Below are 27,873 nucleotides of genomic sequence, written 5' to 3' on the forward strand. Positions count from 1 at the left end.
TATGTTGCCACCTTACTAAGCATATGTTATCTGCTTATGAACATTTGGATTCAGAAGTCATCTCTATTTTAGTGTAGTATTGATCTCAAATTAAACCACTTGATAAGTATAAGTGACAATAGCAAACCGTTGCCTATTTCATTCTTAGAAATTTCAATCCTATATTATGGTCTCCAATGTTAGAACACAGGTAGGATTTGTGAAACAGGACATAACCAAGACAATTACATCATAAAAGAATTTATTTCAATAAATATTTCAAAGAAATGACCACTTCATCACCACAAAATGTACATTACATGCATCTGAAGTATTCATACATAACATTGTAGTGTTCAAGCAATTAATATCATAACAGGTAGAAAAGAACAGAAAGAAAGAAAACTATGAGAGAACAATTTTGAGCGAGGAGAACACAAGTCAATTTTGAGCCAGCTGCATGTTATTTATTTGCTTGGGTCCAGCGTCGGCACAGCATTCATAACTTTAATGTTTATACCGATTTACCTAGAAAATCTTCTAACAAATATACCTTTGATCTTTTAGGTTTATTGTATATTTTTTATTAAATTAGGTCAAATCATAATAGACCGATTTGGTTCGATCATCTTTCTTTTCTTTCTTTTCTTTTCTTATCCTTCAATGTCGTCACCCTTCAATGTCGTCACTCAATTCTGAGCAACAGGAGGGATTGACTTGAATTAAACTAGTTTATATAATTAAAAAAAAAGAATTGGAGGATAAAATTGAGATTTATATAAAAAAAACAGTCCTCTTACCTAATTTTTTAATATTAAAATAAATTAATGCATGTTATTCTAGAAAAAGAACTCATGTTTATATGTCCTACTAAAAATCTATTTAACATTACAATTTAACCTTATAATATAGATAAATAACCCTACTATTAAGGTTTTTAATCATGCAGTAACAAGTTTGAGCCTGATTAGGATTAATATAAATGAAATTGGATACTAACTCAATTCAAATTCAAATGCTTAATCTCTTTACTTCTTTCCAGATCTTTTTCTCACACATAATGTGTTTTGGCATCAAAATCTTTAAATAAGAAAAATGTAAACACCAAACTTTATGATGATAAATGTAGTATAATGAATAGGGAGATATGATACTAAAATGAGATAGTTCCAAGTATAACTCTTAAGGGATATAAATATCACCACCCAAAAGAATTAATAGGAATATAACGTTTGAAACTTACCAAATCCATCAAAGAGATATATATTTTGAGGGAGACGGATAGTGCCATTCAACAGAAAATAACTTATATTCAAATCTCAAGAATAAAATAGATGAAAATCCAATTACATTCATATAAGATTTATTGGATATTTAAGTATCACATGGGAGTAAAGAAAGTTAAAAGAGAACTTAATTTATTCTTGGCAGATCTTTGTGGATAAACATGAACATAACTTCCTATAAAAAAAATCTAAATTGAATCTATCAAATGCTTTGATTTCAAACTCAATAAGTTTTCCAATGATGTAAAGTTTGACTAGTAATTATTTTAAAATTAATCTTAAAATCAATTTAAGTACAGCACCAAATTTTTTTAATAAAATTTTAAAAAATAATATTAGTACTTTAAATTCTTTAGAGCCATTAGGTAGAGTCACTTCTATGTTATGATGCTTGATAGCACCTTTTAACAAACCAATGTTGAGATGGCCTTCCACAATAGAACATCTTTCTTCCATGGTCAGTAGTTTTGGTATTCTCATATTGTGTGTGTGTAGACCATCGGTTGAAATATGCTTAATGAATGATATATGTTGTGATCCGAGGCCTGTGGATGATGTTTCTGTATACTATGGACTTGACCATGACTTAATAGAGTTTAATGTCTCTAATTAAAGGAATAGTTTGTCTATGATACTCCACAAAAAGGAGGCAATAAAGAAAAGGCTTAAAAGGGACAACTCATTACAGGAAAACATGGCCAATTAAGATAGCTTCATCTTTTCCTTTCTTTTTCTCTTACTGTTTATATGATGACTAAATAATAACAAATCATAATCTCTCAATTATTTGGAGTCCTTTTTCATCATTCAGTTCTGTTGCAGATAATATCCCTTATCAAGTTCATCATTTATCCTATAATTCACTCCTTCTGTATTGGAAATGACAATAAGTAATGTGTTAAATTCCTTTGAAGGTTTCAATTCTATCTTAATGTTGGCGAGATTTGCACTCAACTTTGCTTCTCTCTTCTGTCTTTGCGTGAAGAAGTATTGCAGTACTAATAAACATGTTTTACGTCAACATAATGTATTTAATCCTTAACCTTCTTCTCCCGTCCAAAATGTTCTTAATTTTCTGTTTATGAGTATACTAAATCATGTTATCCCTTTTTGATAGCTTATGGATATAAATATGATGAGTTCATATATTTTCTCATGGAGTAATGCACGCAATGGCTATGTGAAATCAGTGTTTAACTGATAGAGATGAACTTGAATAGAAATCAAAGGAAGGAGAGCTCTCTATGGCAATGAACAACTACTTTTAAGGAGGATTTACTCCATTTCAAGGAGGATGTAAATGAGGAAATGAAGGAGAATGGAAAGGAGAGCACAAGAGCACATCAAGGTCTACAATAGGGTGGCATTGGGACCCCAACAATTGAATGATTGAGGGACCTTTGGTGCATTTGTACTATGAGATCTTACATAGACCATAGACCCCCTTGCCTTTATTGTTGTTGTCAAAAAGCATTTGGAGTAACAAGATAAGATAAATCCATTAAATATAAAAGAAAATACAACTGTCACATCTCTATCTCTAGTTTAGTCTCACATGGGTTGGAAAGGATCATATTAGATCACAAGTTTGATTGACATGCTATTAGTAATTTAGATTTATTTATTTTTACCAGTAGATATCCTATCAAGTAATATTAAAGTCGACTTAGTATAACATAAAAGAGAGGTTAAAGAAAAGTTATTAGTCTTCGGGGGAATAATTGAATCGAATTATAAGAACATTTGAATGTACTATTGTTGATTTAGATCAATAATTCAGGCTTAGATAAATTTAAAACTTATATAATCGGATTAAGTCATCACACAGGTCATTGACTTGTTCTAAGAAATTAATTTGAATTACTCCATTATCAATTACACTCCTTTTGGTTGACTCCAATGCTGATGGTTTTTGTAATCTTTTCTTAGATAATTGAATTTTTATTTGGAATAAAAAGTTTGTATCTTCTCATTCAATTCTATTTAATATTCTAACTCCTCACTGCAACCTTCCTTTTCCATTGAGTCGGTCTCTGTTGGCTATGGAATGCCATCTTTCCAGCCATGTTATCCATGCCACCAGCCTCTTTCCAACCACAATCAGATTCTTTGCTTGTCTCACAAGTCCACCCCCACAAGATGGATTTTATGCATTATTGCTTTAGTCAGCAAAGACTAGCGGAAAAAAAGAACTCATCAATCAATCAAAGTTTTGTGTACAAGGGAGGGTGAAGGGTCTGACCACTGCACCCCATCTCACATGGAATGGTTGAGTATTCGGCAACCTTGCCAATCATTGTTCCACTGTTATCCTTGACCTGTTCATGAGTATTCCTGCTGTATGCACATCGCTCGAGCAGTCTAATAATAGATTAAGAAACCATGAACAGTTTTGAGGTGATCGGGGCGAACTTCTGTTTGTTTGGTCGAGAGCAGCAGGTGGGGAACACGAGAAAGTCCAAATTGCTTCGTCAATCGACGAAGAACACATACACTCGATGAAAAGCTCAAAAGAGTATCGAGATGATCATAGTGAATCCGACATTTGAACTGAAGTTTTGGTGAAACAGTCATAGATCTGAAGCTGAATTTGATTGAACTCTAAGCAACTGAAATTAATAACCAAGGAAAAGCCTATTTACAATCCAAATGAAGACCTCTCGGTCTCTGATAGACTAGGATTAGAATCGAGTACTTGATGCTGCAGGCTCAGAGCGTGAGCATGGAGATGGCGGTCAACATCTCGTCGCTGGGCGCGAGCAGCCTTAGCCGCTGCCGATCCCCGGTGGCCCGGTCGTGGAGCAAGCGGAGGGCCCTCTCCCACCGGCCATGCCGCCGGTGCATGGCGCTGGCGGTGGCGTCGACGACGAAGACGCGGCCGAGGCGGAAGGCGAAGAGGCGGAGGGAGACCGCCAGGTCGGTGCAGGAGTTGGGGAGCCGGGCGGCGACGAAGGGGAGCTTCAGGGCGAAGGGGCAGAGGAGGGAGGCCAGGATCTGGAAGCTGCTGTGGCCTCCGGCGAGGAGCTTGAGCTTGCCGACGATGAGCAGGTGGACTCCCATTGATGGCCGCAGACCTCCCACTATCCTCCTTCGTTGGGCTCGCAGTGTCACCACTCCCCTCTTGCTTATCTGCTTCTAATAGTGGAGGGGAAGAAAGCTGTGACAACTTGACGTCAACATCAGAGTTGCCATGTCGACAGGAGGAGAAGTAACATTGGAGGATAATATATGTGAACGGACCATATAGCCCTTACCGACGCATCAGGTAAATGAGAAAGATGAGTTGCTATCAGCCGTACATCGATCTTCTCGCTCGTAGGTGCTGAAGCGGATAAAATGACATGATTTCTTCCCGTCAATATGGTTCAAGACATAACTAGTAGATCACATATGATGAGATTTGGCACTTAATTGGAAGAACATATAGATCGCATGCTTAATTCAAAGGCCCCGCAGAAATCTTTGACGTTCAAAAATAAAGCAGAGAAGTCTTTATATTCGAAGAGTTTTTAGCTAAATTACCGATGTGGAATTTGTGGAAGAAAGGTTATAATTACTTGACAAAAATATCCTCCCTTGTCAGTATCCAAAAAGGGAAAACGAAGGTGGCTTTTCAGACTCCGAAGAGCCAAATCCGACGTCTCCCTGTCGAAGCTAATGGAGAAAGTCGAAAATGCCTTTACCGAATGCAATATGACAGTACTATAGGCAACCAAAGAATAGGGATATAATAGTCATTTCGCATACGCCAACTCGAACACAGCGGCATCGTATGCGCGATGACGTGTCCGTATCCGATTGGTGCGCCGCGTAAAATCGTGTCTGTATCCGAATTGGTCCGCCGCGTCACGTAAGAGTACGGTCGTTAAAGGGGCCCGAGTCTTCCCCAGGGTTCGGGTTCAACTCATGATCGGATCAATCGTAATCTCTTGATTCGTGATCCCCTTGCACGACTTTCCGCGTACAATAACTAAATATATATATAAATGTAATTATTATATATAAATACTAATCCAATCACTGGCGGGCCAACGTCATCGGACAGATGTCTTCCTATCCCCAGACAACACAACACACGACAGCTTGCTCACCCAACCAACCCCATCCGGGACAACGATGTGGTGGGACCCATCCCCTTCCTTCCCTCCCCACCCAAAGCAGCAAGAGGGAAAGGTGGCGCCCACGACTCATCGACATAGCGTGACATGGCACCTTGTCCGCCTCACGTACGTGGTAGGGCCCTGACGCGTGCAGTCTTCGGGTGCGGTACCGATCGATGCAAGTTCCCTTTATTTACGTGGAACAAGTCAACGTAGCTTTGGGATATTTGTCACACAGGAAGAGGAGTTATTAATATACATCTTATCCTTTTGGAATCGATCGATGAGACCTTCCGAGCTGTGGATAGGCTTTGTTTGATGGCCGTATGGTTAGCTTCGCATGTCATCCATTAGAAAAGTTGTAGGGCATAGCTGACCATATAAAGATAAGTGTGCGCATCCTTTTGCAATTTTTTGTATGTATCTTAAATTGGTTTCATCTTATCTTGGCATCTTTTTTCCTTTTTATTGTGCATTGAAGCGAATCCCACCTACAAATATCTTAATTTGACTTAAGCATTTTGATAGGAATGTAAACTATTTTTAGGGGATTTTTTTACATATTTATCTTTTCAAACTATTCTGATAAGAATGGTAACTTTTTATAAGGGATACCAAGTTTGAAGATACTTACATATCCATCCAAAATTTAGTATAACATGTATAATAATTTTACCTTCTTAGAACCTTATATATATATAATATATTTAAATATTTAAATCCTTCCTATATGTCACATTCTTTAGCATCCATCACATTAAAATTTTAAGTATTTAAATGTAAAGCTCGTTAAATACATTGTTTAATAAATGTATAGAGATTAACTATAATAATATTTAGTAAGTTAAAATATGATTGTTCGATTATAATGCTAATTCAGAGTTAAACAAAACTCTATTCCACATTTATCTTTGATTAGAATCGGAAAACATTAAATTCCTAAGAGAATCAAACCCTATAAAACTGCATTGGAGGTATATCCGATAAATTATTTTAGGGACTGAGTTGTCAGCAAAATACTAAGTTGCTAAAATTGAATGTATAAAGAGCTTATAAATTCTTATATATGGTAAAACATATTTGAGAAGGACTTTTAAAGTAATTTTCGGACCATTACACTCATAGATACATTTTGATATTGGGGACGGTTACGTGTATCTTTCAACTCTAATGGAGTCATACTATGACCAAGTCTACAAGATGTGCAATTACGATAACACGATTAATAATGTTTGTAGGACGATACTATGTTAACTTAAAATATCAAGAAAATAATCATATATAATTGAAATGTCAAAAAATACGATCGAGTAATCAATCGTAGTATACCAAGGTATTGGCCATGTAATGTGAGCGTAGCATCGAGATATCAATCACATCACTACTAATGTATCATTATCATTATTTTCCTATTAATATTAATACACATTCTCAAATTATGCATGGATGGATATGTATGTTAAACTAAAACATAGAGGTGCAAATATGTGATGGAGGATGGCTTATGCATCGATAAGAACGTCCAAAATAGAAAGCATATTTGCTGCCGGTCACATCCTTTCAAAATATCTAAGCACTTCATATACTTTATGAAATTGGACTGTAGTCGGTCAATACGTTGACTTCTTTATTCCGTGTCGACAAGCCACTCGATATCATCATGAAATGGACTGTGGATAAAACACAGCTATTGGATCGGATCGTCCCATATACATCAGACATCTCATGAACTTGTTAAAAGTGATATAGATTTGGAGACTTGACGATGCAATGGAACTGATGGATGTCTCTTTTGTGTCGAATCTTGATGTAGTACTTCTGTCTTGAAGTAAGGGACGGATGATATTTGATTTATCGACTAATAAAGCTATTTAATTCAGGTAAGGAGGCTATGAGGTAGTCAAATCAATAAGATCGTAACCTTATTTTGAGTCAATTATGCTAAAATTCAACTACTATAATCCAACCCTATTTATTTTTCTTCATAAAAATAATTATTTTTTATCGATTTTTTCGACTCGCCTATATGATTCTCCAATGGATATGCTCGATTAGAACATCACCAAAGGGAAGAGCATATATTAAGTCAAATAAAAATTATAATAGTAGACATGAAATCAGGAAATGTTGCCATATGAAGCCAAAGGTTACATATGTATCTAAACAAAGAGGTTTACTAAAAGGTTATTTGGTTTATGTAGTTCATCATGTAAACCATGGATAAACAAATAAACACTTTTGCTTGCTCGAACTTAGCAATTTGCATATGAAAGATTCTATTAATCGGATTTGTGAGGATGGTAGCCGATTGATTTTTTTTCTCTTCACTTATATCTGACTTGCTTCAACACTTTAATTCTAGTTTCCATATGCTCGAATAGGAATTTAGGTGTTCGAGTTAGGTTAGGATTCATATCGAATTCAGATCATTTTAGTTGGATTTGTGAATCCTGCCTTGTCATTCTACGACCACTCGTATCAAACCGAACACATAGATCGAATTCAAACCTCTTTTAGTCGAGATTGAGATGGGTTCATATATATGAATCGAATCATTAAAGATTGAATTGAACCGAATTGATTTTTTTTAATTCAATTCAATTAAAATAAGATAGTTGAATTGAGACTAATTCAAATCTCTCTAATATTGTTAATCTGATTCAAATAATCAATTTATAATTTTAAATAATTTAAAATATATATATTTTAAATGAATCGATTGAATTCAACTAAACCGAATTAGACTCATAGTCTCTTGCACAATATCATAATATTTATATAATTGAGTCATTATTTATAAAATTGGATAATTGACCTATTTGATTAATCGGTTTGAATCGATTAAAGACTAGTACACTATCCTCGAACTAGAACTACATATAACATTCAAAACCAAACCATTAGTGAATTTGATTTAGGTTCAAATCGGTTTAGGTTCAATTCGATTTTCTGGTTGAATTTGAATGCCCATGTTCATGTAATCATAAAAATAAGTATTTAAATTAATAAATTATATTATTTGTTATGATTTCAGAAGTCAAAATAAATATAAAGGATTTGTGACATTCCAATTGTAAATTGAGAAACATTGAACTACGATTTGAGGGGTTTTGATCCCTCCATTCGTCAAATGATTGGTTTCCAAAAAACCATAATATATGCTAAAACATCCTACTTGGACTCTATTGTGATAAGTACGCACATAAAACCTTATAGTTCAAAGGTTTTTTTTTATTGTTGATGTTAAGAGCTATTTTCAAATTATTATAAAAGGGTACGTCATCTCCACATATAGGATAATTTTTTAAATTTATTTATTTATTATTATTATTATATTTTTTTTAGTTTTATAAAACGATCATTATTTCTTAAATGATAAAGTTACCCCTAACCTTTGTCCCATTACCCCCACTCATACTTTTCCTATGTCTCCTCTCCCTCCACACATCCTTCCTCCAGTTAGATTTTAACATTACCTGCTCCTCGTTAAAATGGTAGTTGTAAACAAAGAGGATTCATTGCCTCCATCAATGCCCTTGTTTGTCACTATCATTAAGGAAGAAGGGAATCCCAGATGTGTGAGGGTAAGCAGAGAGGAGTGGAGGTCGAGGATGACAATAATGATGACGACTTCAAGGTTGGCTCAGATAGTCTTGCATAGGCCCAAGCCACTAATGATGGACAAGGGGTAGAGGTCATGACCACTATGACGATAATGATGGACACCATTATCCTCCTGAGAGATCACCTATCTCAACTGCAGTGGCCATGACCACCATGATGATAATGATGGACAAGGGGTGGACGTGACGAGGCAAGGGCAATGGACGAGGGTGAGGGCTGAGGTGGCAAGCTACGACGACGGGTGATGAGACTAGATAATTTTCTCTTAAAAAAGAGAAATAAATAGAAAAAGAGGTGCTCATGAAAAAAAAATAAAAATAAAGGATATTTTTTTTTGAGAATTTGCTCAAAAATATAATATGCAAAAGAATTAATGAACATGATCAACGGGTTAACAAACGAAATCAATTTTCTGATACCCTTCAAGCTTCAAATTCATTTACTTCACAAAGGTACACAAAATTATGGTCAACTCTTAGCTCTTCGAACGTGGCGACTATAAGTAGGACATGTTGGAGATATCACACTATTGTATGTAGGTTTGGTGTTAGAAATCAAACACACATCATGACAACTAATAGGATTACACTTAAAGACACCACCATTGTCATGATACAATGTGGAATTAGACAATCAAACTTATAATAAAAATATGAGGTCATCCCACAAAAAAATGTTTATAGTTTGGTTATATACACAAACTACAAGCATGTCTTTTCCCAAGAAAAGCAAACTTAATTGAGGGAAACTAAAGCGAATGAGACCATTCACATAAGAGAGGGCCAAAACATGAAGATCGGGAGACCACCCCTCCCTCGAAAACCAAAAAGATTTGCGGGTCTTATGCTTCACTTGTGGTTGATTCGTGTATAACATGATCATATCACGAACATGATAGTTTGTCTTTGAATCAACAAGACATTACTCCTTTGTCTTGTTGATTTATCATGGGATCATTCTAAGGATTCATCTCCGATGAATCTTGTCTTGTATGTTCTCTTTTCAAATTCGATTTAGTATGTCTTGTATATGGATTCGGGCTTGTTCCCCATGATGACTTTCTGATTTCGTAGTTGTTCTTAGTGTTCTTCTTTTACGATCGTTTGGAATGGTTTTTAGAAATTGAATGTTGATCCTTCTAAATTATACTTGATTAACATACATCAAATTCGATATCAATTTAATCCAAAATTTTGATATTTTAAGTTGGCTCTGCACCATATTAGAAATCAAATATTGGTTATTCTTAGTCAAGATTAACATAGGTATTTGGGACACATCGTCTTGCCAAGCTGAAATCGGAACCTGAGAACCATGATGCTGCTAAGGTGCCGAAGTGGAGCTCTCGACTTGCTGAGAGCAATATTGCTTCTAACTCTAACGTTCACCGATGAAGATTGCAGAATGATTTGATCGTCCCCATTCTAACTTCACCTGACTTGTAATGGGAGAGATATATTTAGTGAGATAAATAATAATAATTATTTATATATGTAAATAAGTAAAATTAATAATGAATTCATATTGAAACTATTGTATGGTTTATTTTTAAAATTATTATAATTTTAAAATTATTACAAGTATACATTGAATCTCGAATTTTGATGATAAAATCAATTGATAATGTTATGATCTAATCTGTATTTTGAGTGACGTGGGACTAGCTTTTATCGGGAGAGGCAAATTAATTAAAGAAGAAGGAATCGGATGTTAGGCCGGAGTTGAACATGTTAGGAGATTGGACGTCGGATCGGAGGATCGGTCGACGTGTCGGCAGAAAGCTTCAGTTAGTTAATTCGGGCATCGGGCTAAAAAGATCGGACGTTGCACTAGGGAGATCGGAAGTTGCGGGTATTAATATGCCGATTGGGCAATACATCGAAGGAGAGGACGATTCGCTGAAAAATCGAATGAAGCGTCGGAAGAACCAATGACATGCCGAACAACAAATTATTTATGCTTTATAATAATTTATCTAGATCGAATTAGTTTATGTCATAATTAGGTTGGTTTAGAATGTAATTAAGCCAACTCAATTAAGGACCAACTAGACCCAAAGTGGGGTTATTTTGAGTCAAGAGAAAGGCTCATTTAGTGATCCAAAAGTTGGGTTGAGCGATGGTATCGTCAATCTAGGTGGTAGCATCATAAGTAGCTCAGTCTCCGAGACACAATCTCAAAGATTATGTCAGGCGGTAGTACCCCACAATGTTAGTACTATCGACGGTGGTACTGTCAGTACCCCAAAAACTGATGATAAGATATTTTTAGGTTCTAAGTTTGAATTTATTTGGGGTCTATAAATATCTCTCTTATCCCTGCTCAGATTATACAAAAACTGAGAGCAAAAAGAAAGATAAATACTATTGTAATCTTGTGAAAACTTGTCTCGAACTCTAAATGTTAGTGAGGTTTAAGAGAGGAGGTAGTGGGGGTGTAAAGATTTTCTCGTAAATGTGTCAAAAAAAGAATCGAGTTGTAAGGATATTTGATTTTCACCCATTGAAAAAAGATCATTAGTGGATGCCGGTGATCTCGACGGAAGAGGAATCGGGAGTGAATGTAAGTCACAACGACCGAACCACTATAAATCTCGGTTTATGTTTACTTTAAGCTCTTTACTTTCATTGCAAACTAACGTTTTTACGTATGCACTAATTCACCCCCCTCCTCTTAGTACCGACTCGATCCTAATAATACATACAGACAACATAGACTTACATATTTTACTTTTTTAATTATAACTAACATAATTATATTTTATAATAATTCTAAAACCTATAAAATAAATTTATACTCGTGATAAGTCAAATTTTAATTATCTGATACATCAAGGAGATTCGAAAAATATGTAGAGGGGACTTGGATCCAATCGAGGTCAACTTTCACACTGATCACAAGTAGAGGTGTAAGGAAGACTATAGATTCAGCAAATGAACATGCAAAAAAAGTGTGCTTGATAAAAAACCTTTTGATATTTAAGTTAGTAGAGATTCGGATAGTTCAAGAAGTTCTTAGAGCCATGGCGTACTCGATAAAAGCATGTCTGAATCCTCGAGCATTGGGGTTATTGAGCAATAAAATAGTTCATGCTACTTTGGGTGTCAGCGGTTGTCATTTCGGCCAGCCATATAGCTCATTCTATTCGCATCGAGTAATCGTCCATATTGCCATTGAATTGTGATCTCGATGATCATTGAGGTTTCAAACTAATGTATTGATTTGATGAATGTAATGTATTATCATATTATATAGGTCTTTTAACTAGTCAACTAAATTCCCACTTAACACTTTAAGACAAATACTTCGTCATGAGATCCACTTAGATTCATCTCATAATTCAAATCTCACCTAATATTATTTTGGAGAGGAGGGCAAAAATATACCTTACATTAGATTCATTTCATAATTCGAATCTCACCTAATATTAATTCGGAGAGGAGGGCAAAAATATAAATTACAAATGTTTAGCGTCATTCGTTGAAGCAATTGTTTGAAGCCCAATTTACTCATATAATTTGTATAAAAAAATGACACAAAGAGATGAACCAAAAGAATAATCTTTTAATTATCATTTTTAAGACATAAAGAGTAAATAATAAAGACGAAATTCAATCCCAGAATCTTAACTATTAAGATCTTTATCAATTAAACTCGTTGGCGTCTTCTAATTACTAATTTGATTAGTTATCAAACAAAATTAAAAATTACATATAATAATAAATTAACTCTAGTGGATTATACTAAATTAAAAATTACATGTAATAATAAATGAAACATTCAAGTAGCATCGATTGAAGGGGTTACGGAAGAGTAGATAAAATACAATCCACCAAATGTGTTGCACAAACCAAATCGAAGTGGTAAAATGACCAATCTCATTCCACCAACAATGAAGCTAGTGGTCGGATCAATGAACCACACAAATCGAATAACTATTCAGATTCACATAAATAATTTCTTCAAGAAACAATCCAGATATTTTAAAAAAATTAATTCACTAATAATGAATTGAAAATCATTGAGGATGATGATATAATTAACACCTATTTGCTATGCGATAGATATCTTGACAACATGTGATCAATACCCTAATATTGTACCATCGAGATCGAGTACCACATGGTTGATACCATGATACTACGTTATTAACACTTGACGATCTCAATTATTACAACCACACCTATGACCTTTATGTATTTTTTTAAAGTTAGTGTAGCATAATTCTACTATGACCAGGAAAAATACATAATTATCCCTTATATTAATGCATGACTTTAAGCAGAACAATTATAAGATTTTACTATAAAAGACTCTCCGATCGGAATACATTCTTCTTACATTTTGATTTTATAATTGGTCGTAAAGGATTTGACACTCTGACCAACCTCTTATAATCAAAAGTGACTTAAACATTAAATAAATTTTTATCGAACATGATCATGATATATGTGGTGTGATTCGATAGGATTGAATACTTTCCTAACATCAATCAAGGAAAAATATAAAATAAAACTTTGATTATTTCAAATCGATATTTTATACAGACATCAAAATCAAACTTATTTGTACTTGAATGAAATTCGAAAACTCATCTTAAACCTGATTAAAAATATATAAAAAATATAATAAGCGAGTTGCATGGCTCGGCACCCGAAAAAAAAGAAAATCTAAGATTACCGGCATCTCAAAGCTGTCGCACACCCCATCCTATATTGCTTTCTATTGTGTCCACCACGTGTGATGTTTCCCTCCGTTCCATCTTCTTCTCCCCTCTTTCCTCATTTGTTCCCGTCGCCACCTCAATCCAACCCACCACCGCACCACCTTGTCGACCTCTCTCTCTCTCTCTCTCTCTCTCTCTCTCTCTCTCTTGCCTTTTTTTTTAGATTTTACTGAAAAAAATCAATCATCTCATTTCCCTTAAATTGTTCATTTCATATTTCTTCGAAATGAGACTAATATGTGCATACTTTAATTAAAGGCAAAACTTGATGCAATGAACAAATTAAAGGGATAAATTATTTTTATTTTTTATTTTTATTTTGATGATATGGGTGTTAGGATCAAGAGCACTAAGAGAGGGGGGGGGGGGGGGGGGTGAATTAGTGCAGCGGAAAACCTTTTACGATAAAAACTGCGTTCATTCGATAAAAGTGATTTCGGTAAGAAAATCGATTCGTAAATCACTTCAACTTTTGATTAAGCGAAATGCAGCAATGATATAAATGCAGTTTGTAGTTATGATTCAAATCAGATAGTAGGTGCAAACTGAAATATGATATTCGTACGAAGAAACCGATTTATGTCTAAATGATGATTCGTAAATCACTTGATTAAGCGAGATGCAGTTTAAGCAAGGATATAAAGGCAGTTTGCAGTTATGATAGAAATCAAAACGTAAACACAAACAGAAATATAATGATCGTACGAAAAAGCTGATTTACGTCTAAACGTCGATTCGGAAAGTGCAAAGCTTGAAACCTGATCGTATATGCGCAGAAAGCAGTAAGCTTTTGAGGAGGTTTGCAGTAAAGATAATATGCTCAAAGTAAATGCAAACCGAGATTTAGAGTGGTTCAGTCAATCTTGACCTACTCCACTTTTGGCTTCCTCCATCGACGAGGTTACCGACGTCAACTAGAGGCCTTCCTTCAATAGGCGAAGGCCAACCACCCTTTTACAGTTTCACTCCTTTTGACGGGCTTAGGAGACAACCCTTACAGAATTTTCTCTCCTCTCTTTACAACTCAGAACTTGGAAGAAAAGAGGGAGAAGAACTTTTGCCCTTTACAACAATTTTGAGCTCTAAAAATCACAGAACAAGATTAGGATTTCGGTGTGAGTTCATGCCCTTTCAGTGCTGAATGGGTGGGGTATTTATAGGCCCCAACCCAGTTCAAATTTGGAGCTCAAAACTGTCAATTCCCGGAATTTCGGGATCAGGCGGTTGCACCTCCTGATTGGAGCGGTTTGACCGCCTGACAGAGCTCGAAGATTGAGCCTCTGGGTGGTGCCACCTCCTGTCAGGGGCGGTTGCACCTCCTGCCATAGCTCGAAGACCGAGCTCACGCGGTGCAACCTCCTGACTGAGGCGGTTGCACCGCTCAGCCAGTGCTCGGAGATCGAGCCTAGGCGGTGCCACCTCCTGTCAGGGGAGGTTGCACCGCCCAGTCTCACTCGGAGACTGAGCCCAGGCGATGCCACCTCCTGGCTGGGGCGGTTGCACCTCCTAGTAGAAATCAGGGTCCGAATGGGTTGATCCATTCAGCCCAATTTGGGTTTTTCAGGGGCCCAATTGCCCCAAGATTAAGTTAATGGGATCACCTCCCATTTCCAACTTAATCATTGTGCTAACTATGATATTCCCTAAGACATTTACTGCAACTTGCTCTGGTGCGTCAATCGCTTCTTCCGACGAGCTTCCGGTGAACTTCCGTCGATCATCCGATGAACCCTCGGTGATGCTCCTGCGGACTTCCGACAAACTCCTAGACTTGCGACGATCCACTTGGCGAGTTCCGACGAGCTTCTTTGGCAAGCTCATGGACTTCTCGGATTTGTTCCCGTAGAACCTCCGACGACTGTCCGAACTTCCGTCGAACTCTCGAACTCCCAACGTGATCATTGTCTTGACTCCGGCGCAACTCCTACTGCATGTTTTTCTTCCATCGTAGTTAATCCTGCACACTTAAAATAAAACTTCGATCGAGATAATTAATCCTAAGCAATTAACCAAGTTGTCCGGCATGTCATTGGTCCCTCGACGCTTCATCCGATTCTTCAGCGCATCGTCCTCTCCTGTAACCTATTGCCCAATCGGCCAGTTGACTCCGCAACTCCGATATCCTTGGCACAATACCCGCTCTTCTTGGCCCGATGCCCGAGTCCATGGCCCGAAGCCTTCTGTCGATACGTCGACCGATTCACCGGCCTGACATCCAATCTTCTGACATGTTCTTCCGGCACAACATGATTTTTCTGCTTTAATTGTCTTATCCTGATCGAAGCATCCTGCGTCACTCAAAACGCAGATTAAATCATAAATATATATCAAGTAGTTTCATCATCAAAATACGAGATTCAACAACGGAAAGAATAAACAATACTAGTCGGATATCAATACATATCCTCTTCAGCTCCCTTGTAACGACATCGTTATTTTCCCACCACGACTCATATGGTAGGTTGAGATGTGCCAATATGCTCCAACAAAGCTACTTTCGACTATGCACCATTGTGTCATTTTGACTTTCGATATGAATGGTAATTATAATTTTTCTACTACATGTTCACTCTATCATTATAAACGACGTTTATGACGGAGTATCTCTAGACATGACATAATTTGTTAGGAATCTTTTTTTACTTTAATTTTTTTATTTGTTTAGGATAATGTATAAGAAATTCACATTCTCAAATAGAAGAAAAAAAAACTCTCCTTTTCCTTTTATTTGGATAAAAAATTTATAATTTTTTATTCCTCCATGGGCAATACCATCCTTCTCTTCTAACGAAATAATAAGGAAAATGATTATGCCTATTTTACTATGAGTATTTTTTTTTCCTAATTCGAACTTATCAACCTCATATCCTAATATATACCATCGGGTTCAAACATAAAAAGAATTATCAATCTAACTCTCAACCCCCTTTTTTTTTTCTTTATTTGTTTTATAAGCAAATGTTTATATAAATTTTGGGAGGGAGGCAATGAGATATGGTTGGAACATCTTTAACATCAAACACAAAATATGACTAGATCAACAAAATCATAAGCATCTAACCAGACCAACACCGACTACATTCTAACTTAAATGTTAATATATCACACTCACTAAGATTTGATCATCCCCGTTCAGCTTCTCCTTCTATGACTCGAACGTCACATCTCAAACCTAATCACGAGCATTATTATCATGATAACTTAGAATCGATCGGTCTAAATACTAACAAATCAACTCCAAGAAACTATCAACACTAGATGTTGAGCTCAAATCTCACCTTCATCACTTATTATTTCTAACCTAAAAAATCCATCATGCTTCCACAGATACACATGAACAACTAATAAACGCCACTAAGATGCATGCATGACTTTGGTCCCCGAGTTCCAGAGGAGTATCACGATGAACATGGACAAAGCCAGGCTGCACTCAATGCGACTAGAAGAAACAAATGAATAAGAACGTAGAAACTAAGAATTATTAAAGGCAGGCGAAATAATGGGAAAGTTGGGAATGGGACGAAGATGACGACAACGTTTGGTATCAATATACTGCCCGCCGGGAGATCCAATTTATGTTGTCACTGCACTGGACACTGTGAACCCCGTGACACATCCTAACAACACGTCAATCAACGTTTGCCTGTACTTTTGTCAGGTCATGCGTGTTCCCATTCACCGCGGCATAAGTCGGTGATTATAATATTTACCCACACGAGTTTGATTTCTGTACACCGTAGAAGGTGATTGATCTGAGTTTTCGTTGGATGAATGTAAACATAGTTGGTGTACATGAAGGATTATAAAGATGAGAACATAAGAAGCACCGATGGATTAGATGGCTAATTATGCGATCATGTTGTCATGAGTTACCTCCCTTGGCTATATATGTTGTAAGCTAGCTCGTGTGGACCAGTTGCTTCGCAATCTTACGGCTTATGCTATGATGGCTAGCAAGAACCTTCGTGCATGCAGTATTTAGGGTTGGTGAAGCTAATCCCGAACTGACAAAAGTATATATCAAACAAGATGATGTTGACTTCCGATGACTTTTTTTTCGTAAGGTTCAATCACCTAATAATTTCACGAAGAAGATACTAAAGAAAAGAGACATCCGAAAAATTCAAACAAATAAGCTCTCGAACTATTTTTGTGTCAAATCTTTCTAGCGTTTATGATAATGAATCGATGATAAATAGTCATAGTAACTTTGCAGATTTTAGGGCCTTAATTGGGTAATTAGTGTTTTGACTACAATTCACCTTTCAGTTTATAGTAGATGGCAAAATATTTGATTTTCACAAAACCAATATTTTTTTCATTGTCGACTCGAAAAAAAAGGATTAATTTTAGGATTCATTTGGAAGAGCATCCAAAGTTAAAATGAATACTGAGTTCTCTCATACTAAGTTAGATTCTTGAAGTAGATATTGGAGGGTGATGAGTTCTAATCATATCTAGATAGACTGTAGCCCCTGACAAAAAAACATAATTATGGACCCATCAAATCTAAGATCATCCTAAATCACACGTATGAATCCGTCCTTTTAAATGTGAAGTTATTCCGACATATATCAGTGTGCAAGTCTTGTCACCAAGAAATAGAGATGCTCTATCTTTAGTATTATATGTTCCGAAATGAAATCAGTTTGGCACTGACAGTCAGCTATCATTTCTTCCACAGCATTACTTGACGGGTGTAAGAGCGACCATAGCTCAGTTTCCCAAGAAATGCGAAGACTGTAGTCTTCTCTTGTAGTCTTTTACTGTGCATTACATGACTGTTCCTTGACATTTGATATTACATGCATTTGCACTCACAAACCTACGCATCAACGCAACAACACACGTCTTACTGGCTTGAGCCATGGCTTTCATGATACACAAGGTCAAGACTCGGTCCAATGGAACTCCCATTGTGCTCTGCATGGTAACATGCACTTCGTGCTGCCATGGAATCTTGCCATTTCTCTGTGAATGCTGACCAGGTGAAGACAAGAGGGGCAAAGAAAGCCCTGTAAGCTTTTTGCCCATCCATCCACAACACACCAAACCGTCAACTTGTCCTTCCTTCGTCTTGCCAGCTAAAACCACCATTCACCATTTACATCCACATGGCCATACGATTATTCTACCTTCGTTTCTTCCCTCGAAACCGGTGGCCATCAGTACCCTTCCTCCAATTACAATTCTGTGAAACTGATGTACCCCTCTCGTTATATATTGCCCTACCCGACTCCTCCAGCTTTCACAGTCCATCACTAGCACTTCTGCTTCGGAGTGGCAGCTCAGCCATTCCACCATGGCCTCCAAGTTCTCGGCTTCCCTTGCTGTCTTCCTCACCCTCAACCTCCTCTTCTTCAACCTCATCGCTGCCTGTGGCGGTGGCCGCGGGGGTGGCGGTGGCGGTGGCGGCGGTGGTGGCGGCGGTGGTGGTGGCGGTGGCGGTGGCACCCCGTACACGCCGAAGCCAAGCCCGTGCTCCAGGCCGACCCCCACACCGAGCCCCATCCCACCGAGCCCCGGAGGGGAAGCCAAGTGCCCGCGAGACACGCTCAAGCTCGCCGCCTGCGCCAATGTTCTCAACGGCCTGATCAACGCGACGGTGGCACAGCCGCCCAAGGAGCCCTGCTGCAGCCTCATCGAAGGGCTGGTCGACCTCGAGGTCGCCGTGTGCCTTTGCACCGCCATCAAGGCCAACATCCTGGGCATCAACATCAACCTCCCCATCGACCTCAGCCTGCTCGTCAACTACTGCGGGAAGAACGTCCCCAAGGGCTTCCAGTGCCCGTAGAGGTCTCTGCCATGACTCCATGATCCCTTGGGTCACGTAGTCTCCTCCATCTATGTTCCTGTTGGAAAGCATTCTTATGTGATCGGTCGTGTTGATGCATGTGGTAGTGCTGTTGTCTTTGTTTGTGAAGCACCCTCGTTTAGATAGTAGCAAATCATGTATCCTTAACTTGAACTCCTGTTGTGTACTTGTCTGATCAGTGTAATGGTTGGGCCGTATGTTGTCTTATGAAATCATTAAATTTGTTGCATCTTGCAATAAGTTCAATTGTCTTCCAACTTATGATACATTATCTATATTTTGCACGTTACATGTGCTGCATTAAGAAAAGTTGAGTCGGCAATACTTGTATTATGTATGGACGTGAAATAATTCATGTCATATGCGTTAGCTTTCTTCAGCAAATGCAAAAGGCAAAAATACATTAGTTGATCAACCAAATGTGTAATGTAAGTATCTGAAACAAAGAGCACACACGCAAGCACACGCACGCACACACACACGCACGCACACGCGCGCGCACAGAGAGAGAGAGAGAGACAGAGAGATGAAAGAAAAATAAAAGTCGATCCAGAAGAATATCGTTGGCAAGAAAGATAAAAAATATTAAGATATTTGACTTAATATAATTATATTTTTTTACTTTTTATCTATAAAAAGAGGTTGGTATCATCTGGATGTTTTTGACCGGGGAGTTGGCGTAACTTGATTACTTGTCCAGAGGTGTTGCTTATTCGCTCCAGATAAGTTCTATGTCGAACTGAGGTGATCTGGGCTTTCTCATGGTTCTGGAGACGAGCCGAGTTGTGCCTTGGCTTCGCTGAGATACTTGCACAAACAATCAGCATCAGGGAGTTTTCGACTCGATCACTCCGATGGTAAAGTCAGTGTTTAAAGGGAGTGAGTATAGTAGGGTTCTTCCTCTTTGATCTCGCTCGAATAGTTGACTTGTATATTTGAATAGCTAATTGAGAGAGGTTGGTGGCTAGTGATGACGGGCCCACATGTCCTTCGGGTGCTTATTTATTGAGAGAGGTTGTCAACGACGATTGAAAAAACACTGTTTGTTAGGGCTAGAGCCTGTTCAGGATATGGTGCAACAGTCATCTTCGCCGAGTGACCGGAAATGAGCTTTTAGAGATTAATGCTCCCTATGGTTGGCCCCTGTGGATTTTCCCGAAACTAGGAAAAGCAATTGGAAAAAGGAGGAAATGAGCTTCACCGTTAAGGGTTAATGCTCCATGCGACTGATCCATGCGAACTTCCTCGAAACTAGAGTTGGCTGAGGGCAGAAGGTTGCCTCCTTGCCGCTCGCCACAAGTAAAGAGAGGCGTGTGGGTTTTTCTGCCCACATCATCGTCCCGGTGATAACAGGTTGTTGGGTGAGCCAGCGGATCAATGCCTCTATGTTATTATTTCCCTATCAAAGGTTAATATTATAATTGAATAATAAGAAATGGATCGACAACAAGTTGGTGTGAGTATATCTCTGCGAATGAGTTATCTCATTGTCTTTTCATTTCTCTCTTTCTCTTCTTCTATTATCAGAAATAAACATCAGCTACTCGTCCTATGATTCTGGTGGGCTCACCGGTGGCAGATTTTTAGGGTTGGGAAGGAGAAAGGGACCACCAAACAAAGTAAGGTGGGTGGAGATACTGAGCCCGGGCCCACCGGACGAACTCCAGCCCGTGAGCGCTTCCACGGTTGGGTCCCACTCCCGGATGCCGCCCGTGACCCATCGTTCATGAGGACTGCGAAATAGAGTTCTCAGCCACACATCGCGATCTCCAGAATCTATATCTGCTCTGGGAAAGCATATAGTTCTAATGTGGTTGCTCGTCCTGCATGTAAGCACGTAATAGTAATGGAGTCCGTGACCGGCGACGTGGCTGCTCTAGTTTCTTTGCAGGGGAAGGTCGCATGAGGAGAGAGGTAGAATAAGAGAAGGCAGGGCTGTAGAATTAAGGGGACATGCAGCGGCAGAAGCTTTGTGCAGCATTGGTTTCGGAGTACTGGTCCTATGCCTATCAACTGGGTCATATTGCTATAGAGAGAGAGAGAGAGAGTAGGTAATAGAACTATGTCTAGCTAAATCAACGCAGTCATGCTCTAGAAAGTATATATATGGTCATCCTCACGAAGTGGTGAATTTAGTAATCCATAAAAAAGAAATGATATTATATATATATATTATTCATCACTATTATCCTGATATAGAAAATCACAAGTTATATGTATAAAGATCATGCACTCACTTGATTTATTAGGTTTTATAAATATATATAGTAAATACTGAATTCCAACACCTTGATACGAATGGTCATAAATCTCGATCTCATCTATCTCTCTCCTTTAATCTTCACTAATGATTAATACACCTGTCCTCCAAGTAAGATAGCATCAAGTAAAAGACACTTGATATGAGGCATCTCGTCATCCATCATCATATTTGACGGCTATAGTCAAAAGGTATCGGATATCATAAACTTAGATTCTATGTCGAGATATAGACATTTTAGCACAAAATAACAGCACTGATTTTGATTTGGGGATTCTAATTTTTGACTTGGATACCTATACGAATTTGGATTAATCTATACTAGTTAGATATGGATGAGAATAAATACAACATCCGAATTTCATACTAAAATAATCTATTATTTTGATCTTGTCACTACTTGGTCTCTAAGTAACTATTTTGATCGGATAGTATCGAGTCGAGCTACCCCCAATCTTAATTTTCTTCATGTTCTCATATGACATATTAAGAAATCGAATAATATCAAGATCCCTATGATAAATTTCTCTTCGATTATTTTCGGCTTCTCAAGATACACATTGTCCATCATCGTGCTTAGAATCAGATCAAGTTTATCTTTTCGGTGTTTGTCAGATGATCAACTTCAAAGTCGAACAATATATGAATGATAATCCAATTATTAATCCCTTAAATATATTTATTTATTTCCATCTAGATTATCCAGATAAACTCTACTGCAATGGGTGAGAAGAAAAAATAAATAAATAAATATGTTTCAGATATTTAATAATTTATATTTTAATTCAAAATAATTATTAATAATTGTGACTACTTTGTGGATAATCATGTTTAGAAATAATAAATAAGTTTATAACCTCTCCGACTTTGATCCCACGTGGCTCCTTGATGGTTGATCCTTGCCCACCCTGCAGGACACGCATCTCGAGGCAGTATATCTCCATCACCCTGCTCCTCTCGCGGCGGGTTCACCCAGAAACTGACGACAGCGAGAGGCCGCCGCAAGTGGCAGTTGTCAAGGCACGTCGTCTTACGTGACACGAGCTTGGCGGGACCCGGCGAAGAGCGCCACGTTTCAGACGGACGAGGTGAATGGAGGTGACCGTTACTGAGCTGCGAGAGTGTCCAATACACCGATGACCGGCGCAGATAGCGTTCCACGTGGAACGGTTAAGTCGAAGAGTAATGATTTGGGTCTTGGACGAAGACACTCAAGTACAGGAAAGACGGGACCTTCAAACAAACTATATAACGACGTGGGCTGGTAGTTTGGATTCTGGGTCAAGTCCAAACCCCCACCCACACCAAAACCCCTCTCCTCGCCCCCTCCACCAATCCCCCCCGCCCGCCGCCCAAACGACCCGCGCCGTCCGCGTCTTCCTTGCGATTCATTTTGATCTGTGGTTACTGCCCGGCCGCATTGCGAAGATCGGATCGCCCTCGCAGCACTTCGTTGGGGCGTACGAACAGGTACGCACTACATTATTTCCCTTTGCTTCTCTCTATGAATGCAAACTTTGGTCTGTGTTCTCTTCCTTTAGTTGAGCACTTTGGTCGGTGTTCTTTTCTTTTAGTTGAGTCGCTTCTATTCTTCCGATTCCTACTTGTTTTCTCTTTGCTGCGGACTTGTTTGATCGAGATAAGGCGTTTTGTTCATCCTACCTGAAGTTTCCGGGCAATTACGTGACGATTTCTTATTGGATCGGCTCTTCGGCGGCCCACCATTTCCAGTTGTCATTACTGCGGAACCAACTAAACCTTAATTAAACGAGGGGAGCCCACCGTCTCTACTTCGTACGTTGGACCATTGATTAGCCTCGATTGCCAACGAAAGAGCTATGTTTGCCTCGCGGCTGAGCATATAATCTTTTTTTTTGTTTGATTTTTCATGTTGTTTATATTATATACAAGTACTGATTCGGATTCTACTGCTGCTTGCGGAATTTTCTATCCTGCATTCCGCATATCAATTTGTGGCACTGTTATTTTTATGTCTTAGACAGCTCAAGCGTATTTTTCCATTCCGATTCATGATGTTCAATAGTTTATTGGTGCTTTTCAGCTTTTAGCAAAGTTAAAAAGTTTGGATCGATTTGTCCTATTTAATTATTCTGTAAGTCAAATCATGATCCAATTCCAAGAGAAACAAACAAAATGACTTGATCATTTATAACAAAACAAATGCAATGAACTACGAATTGATGCACGGCAGACTTACGTAGACGTGGTAGGGTGGCGAGAGGGGACGAAGCTAGCGTCGCAAGGCTCCTTGGCGTGCATCACGTCCTTGACACTGCAAGATACGAGATGGTTTAATTGTGTCCCTGATGTTTGGATCAGAATGCTTCTTCTTTGTTAAACTGTCTATGTTGATGATCCAACAATTTATATCTTCGTCTGAACTTTTTCTTCTTTCCATCCAATTCATCTCATAGGTCAATCTCGTTGAAGTGATTTAACTGGCAATTATCTGAACCGTACTTCTAGTAAAATGAAAATGATTGAGCAGATGATTAATGCTTTTATCAATCTGGCAATGAGAAAGTATGTGTTAATTCGAACTTTCTTTCTCTAATTTATTGCATATCTTCACTTTTCAATTATATGGAAACTGCTTGGTCACCAGTTCTCGTGGGGAGGGGGAGGGGGGGGGGGGGGGGATCTACATAGACTGCAAGCTCAATATTAGAGCCAAGGAGAGGCCAAAGAGGTGATTCTCTTGATAAAAGAAGGGGGGGGAAGCTATAGATATTTCCTACTGAAAAGCAAGGTATTGATCTGGATCAAATGGATTTGAAGGCTACTCATAGTTCAACCATTTTTACGGATCGTACACATGCATGCAATTCAAGACTGTGTTTGCCGCCCATTGTGTCACCAATTTCTCCTACAGCATCAGCATATCCTTCTTCTGCTTTGTACCCAACATTTCAGAGAAGAAAAGCCTCATCTGGTATGCTCAATGAATCCCATGATGGTGCTTGCCTGGATGCGATGAAATCGTCATCTCCTCCTCACATTAAACTAAACAAGGACTTCATCTCTGACCTTGCAATTGGTAAAAATGATGCTGCATATGATGCCTGGATGGTAAGTAAAATTTTCTGCTGCTTTATAAGTTGATTTAGTTTGGAAGTCCTAAATAGTCTCCAGTAGCCATCGCGAAAAGTTTTTGATTGCTGAGCTCCTCCATTTCTGCAGATGAAGTGTCCATCGGCTTTATCTTCTTTCAAACAAATTACTAATCATGCAAAATATAAGAAGATTGTGTTGTTTTTGGACTATGACGGAACTCTTTCACATATAGTGGATAACCCAGAACATGCTTTTATGTCCAATGCGGTAAATGTTTTATCTATAATATTAACAGATAGGGGACTACAACTTTTACTTCTACTATAATAGTTTTCTTGTGATATATTTTTTATGATCATCTACACTGTTCCAGATGCGTACTGCTGTGAAGAATGTTGCTAAATACTTCTCGACTGCAATTGTTAGTGGAAGGTCTTGCCATAAGGTAGTGCTGTTCATGCTGCCTTATTTAAATATTTGAACCGAATCTTAACACTCTTTATGCTTTGACTGTCTTTCTCAGGTTTACAAGTTTGTTAAGCTAGGTGAACTATATTATGCTGGTAGTCATGGAATGGACATAATGGGCCCTGTGATAAAAAATGAATCCTTCAGTGACCTCCCAGGATGCACTATTTCTATTGAGGAACAGGTGAAAGGGATATATATGTCCATGTTTTGCTTTTATCGGCTATGAATTATAGATTATTGTCCTCATGTTTCCAACAATACTATCCTCCTCTTACTACATCATGATCTACAACAGAATCAGAATGAATCATTGCTAGTGAACTTAATACAATTTTGGATCACATAATCGCGTTGCAAGTAAGCTTTCTTTTTTCAGAAATAGCACTAGAGGCTTACTGATCGTTTCATTCTTAATTAGGGAAACGAAGTAATACTCTTCCAGCCTGCTAAAGAGTTCTTACTGATGATCAATGAGGTACAGGTGCTCGACGGTCACCGCAATGAATTCCCTATCACGCTGTCTAAAGAAATCTTATAGTTTCTGAATGCTTTTTGTATTAAAAACAGGTTCAAAGCTTCCTTAAAGAGGTCACTAAAGATATTGAAGGTGTCATTGTCGAGAGCAACAAATTCTGTGTTTCTGTACATTATCGCCTTGTAGACGAGAAGGTAAGTGCAGATTGAGGCATCACATCTCATGCTCGTTTGGATACATAAACTATAATCCAGAATTCCTTTTCTTTGTGACTTGTGTATACCAGGATTGGCCCAAGGTTGTGCATTGTGTGCATCACGTCCTGAAGGACTACCCTCATTTGCAAGTCACCCATGGGCGCAGGGTATCAACAAAACTGCTGACTACTAGTTGAAAGGGTTCTTCTTTTTTACTTTACATCAGTGCAGGTTTTAGAAGTTCGTCCCATCATTGATTGGAACAAAGGAAAGGCTGTTGAATTCCTGCTTGAATACCTTGGTCTGAGAACATCTGACGATGTTTTTCCGATATACGTTGGTGATGATCGTACTGATGAGGATGCATTTAAGGTATCCCGTATCACATTTCCGTAATACATTTCTAATGCGTTTCCATTTATTCTCCACGATCTTTGTTGATCATGCTAGATCCTGAGGGAAGGTAAATGTGGATATGGAATTCTAGTGACATCTGTGCCGAAACAGACCAATGCCGTCTTCTCTCTGAGAGACCCTACTGAGGTAAGTTCAGTTGTTCAACTTGTCTTGCTATACATATTTGATGAATGTGCTCAGCGTTCTCAGGTGAAAAAGTTTCTCAAGTTACTGGTGAAGTGGAAGAAGTTGGAAACATCATGAATGAGAATTATACTGTACTGCCTACTTAGACAGGTGAGACCAGTTCAGGTAGCGGGCAGCGAGATTTTTGAGTTGGCTGTTGTTATTTGTTATTTTATTATGTTCTAGAGTTAATGGCTTCCTTTTGTAGCTCCTTTGTTTGTGTGTGTGTGTCTGTAAGATTTCAATGTATGATTTGTCAAAAATTATCTGTAAATGTTTTGTATAGATCCATTATAATTAACTTTGCAGTTTGTTCGTGTAAAAATGAAGCAAAATCTGTTTCTCCTTGCCACTTTGGAAGTTGTGTTGTCAATACAATAAAGCTCATGGTGACTGCTAATTTATGCTCTATGCTTTACAAGAGAATAAAGCTCTTGCACAGTAATGATGTGACTAAAATTCTGAGCTTTCCATAGCTGATCAGTAAAAGTGTATTGAGTAGGAGTTGCAATATTACCTATTGGATGTACATAATCATATGACAACTCAATTAGACTTGTAAAAAGTTGTATACTCATGCTGTAAGTGAATTCCTTACAAGCAATTATTAGATGATTTCTAGTGTGCCACTCACTACAAAACCATAGCTTTTCTAAAGTAGGTTAGCAATAGAGAATTTGAATTAAAAATTATGAAATTTAAATACTTAAAAATATTCTTAATAATATTATCATTATAACTGTGCTAAGGGGATTTATGCAAAAGTATACAAGCTTAAAGTTAACTTTGGCAGGGGTTTGATGCCAAACAGCTTGGATTAAAGAAAATAAAGATCAAGAATGATGACAATGATCATGCGAGCATTAGTTTTATCCTTTAGTTGTGATGATCTTTTTATCAGTCAAGCAAGAAAGGTCAATTAACTTTCATGTGTGTATATATGCCATATTATGTATCCCTCAAGAAAAGATTCACAAGTTTAAGGTGATGATCCGTATCAGTCCTCTTTTCCTTTTTAAGAGTCACAAATTTACTGGTCCACATGACCAAGACATGTCTATAAGATTCTCCTAAACTTCAGATACCCACAAGAAGAAGAAAGTCTTAATTTCCACCGGACTGATAGAGAAGCCTAAGAAGAGCAGAAGAGACAGCTCAATCCATACCAGGATTCGTGTCTTTTGACTAGCTCAAAAGAAGGGAGAACCAACCATAAACATTATGGTCCACTTCTCTTTTTTCAAGAACCAAGACACGAAACATCTCCGCAGTAGCAGAAGCAG

At 38.0% G+C, this 27,873-nt stretch overlaps 2 protein-coding genes across 2 annotated transcripts; both read left to right on the forward strand.

Annotated features, from left to right (window-relative positions):
- The first annotated feature begins 18,956 nt into the window (after positions 1 to 18,956).
- LOC135666790 (14 kDa proline-rich protein DC2.15-like) lies at positions 18,957 to 19,770 on the forward strand. The gene has a single exon (XM_065178375.1). The coding sequence runs from the start codon at positions 19,018 to 19,020 to the stop codon at positions 19,507 to 19,509; it is 492 nt and encodes a 163-aa protein (XP_065034447.1). The 5' UTR covers positions 18,957 to 19,017; the 3' UTR covers positions 19,510 to 19,770.
- A 4,728-nt stretch (positions 19,771 to 24,498) lies between these two features.
- On the forward strand, positions 24,499 to 26,781 carry LOC135672618 (probable trehalose-phosphate phosphatase F). Its single transcript, XM_065181118.1, has 9 exons — positions 24,499 to 24,880; positions 24,992 to 25,132; positions 25,239 to 25,310; positions 25,389 to 25,517; positions 25,755 to 25,811; positions 25,904 to 26,005; positions 26,098 to 26,175; positions 26,240 to 26,380; positions 26,459 to 26,781. The coding sequence occupies exons 1-9, from the start codon at positions 24,578 to 24,580 to the stop codon at positions 26,666 to 26,668; spliced, it is 1,233 nt and encodes a 410-aa protein (XP_065037190.1). The 5' UTR covers positions 24,499 to 24,577; the 3' UTR covers positions 26,669 to 26,781.
- Positions 26,782 to 27,873: the final 1,092 nt, after the last annotated feature.

Source organism: Musa acuminata, chromosome BXJ1-4, assembly GCF_036884655.1.
Source record: "Musa acuminata AAA Group cultivar baxijiao chromosome BXJ1-4, Cavendish_Baxijiao_AAA, whole genome shotgun sequence".
Taxonomy (NCBI): domain Eukaryota; kingdom Viridiplantae; phylum Streptophyta; class Magnoliopsida; order Zingiberales; family Musaceae; genus Musa; species Musa acuminata.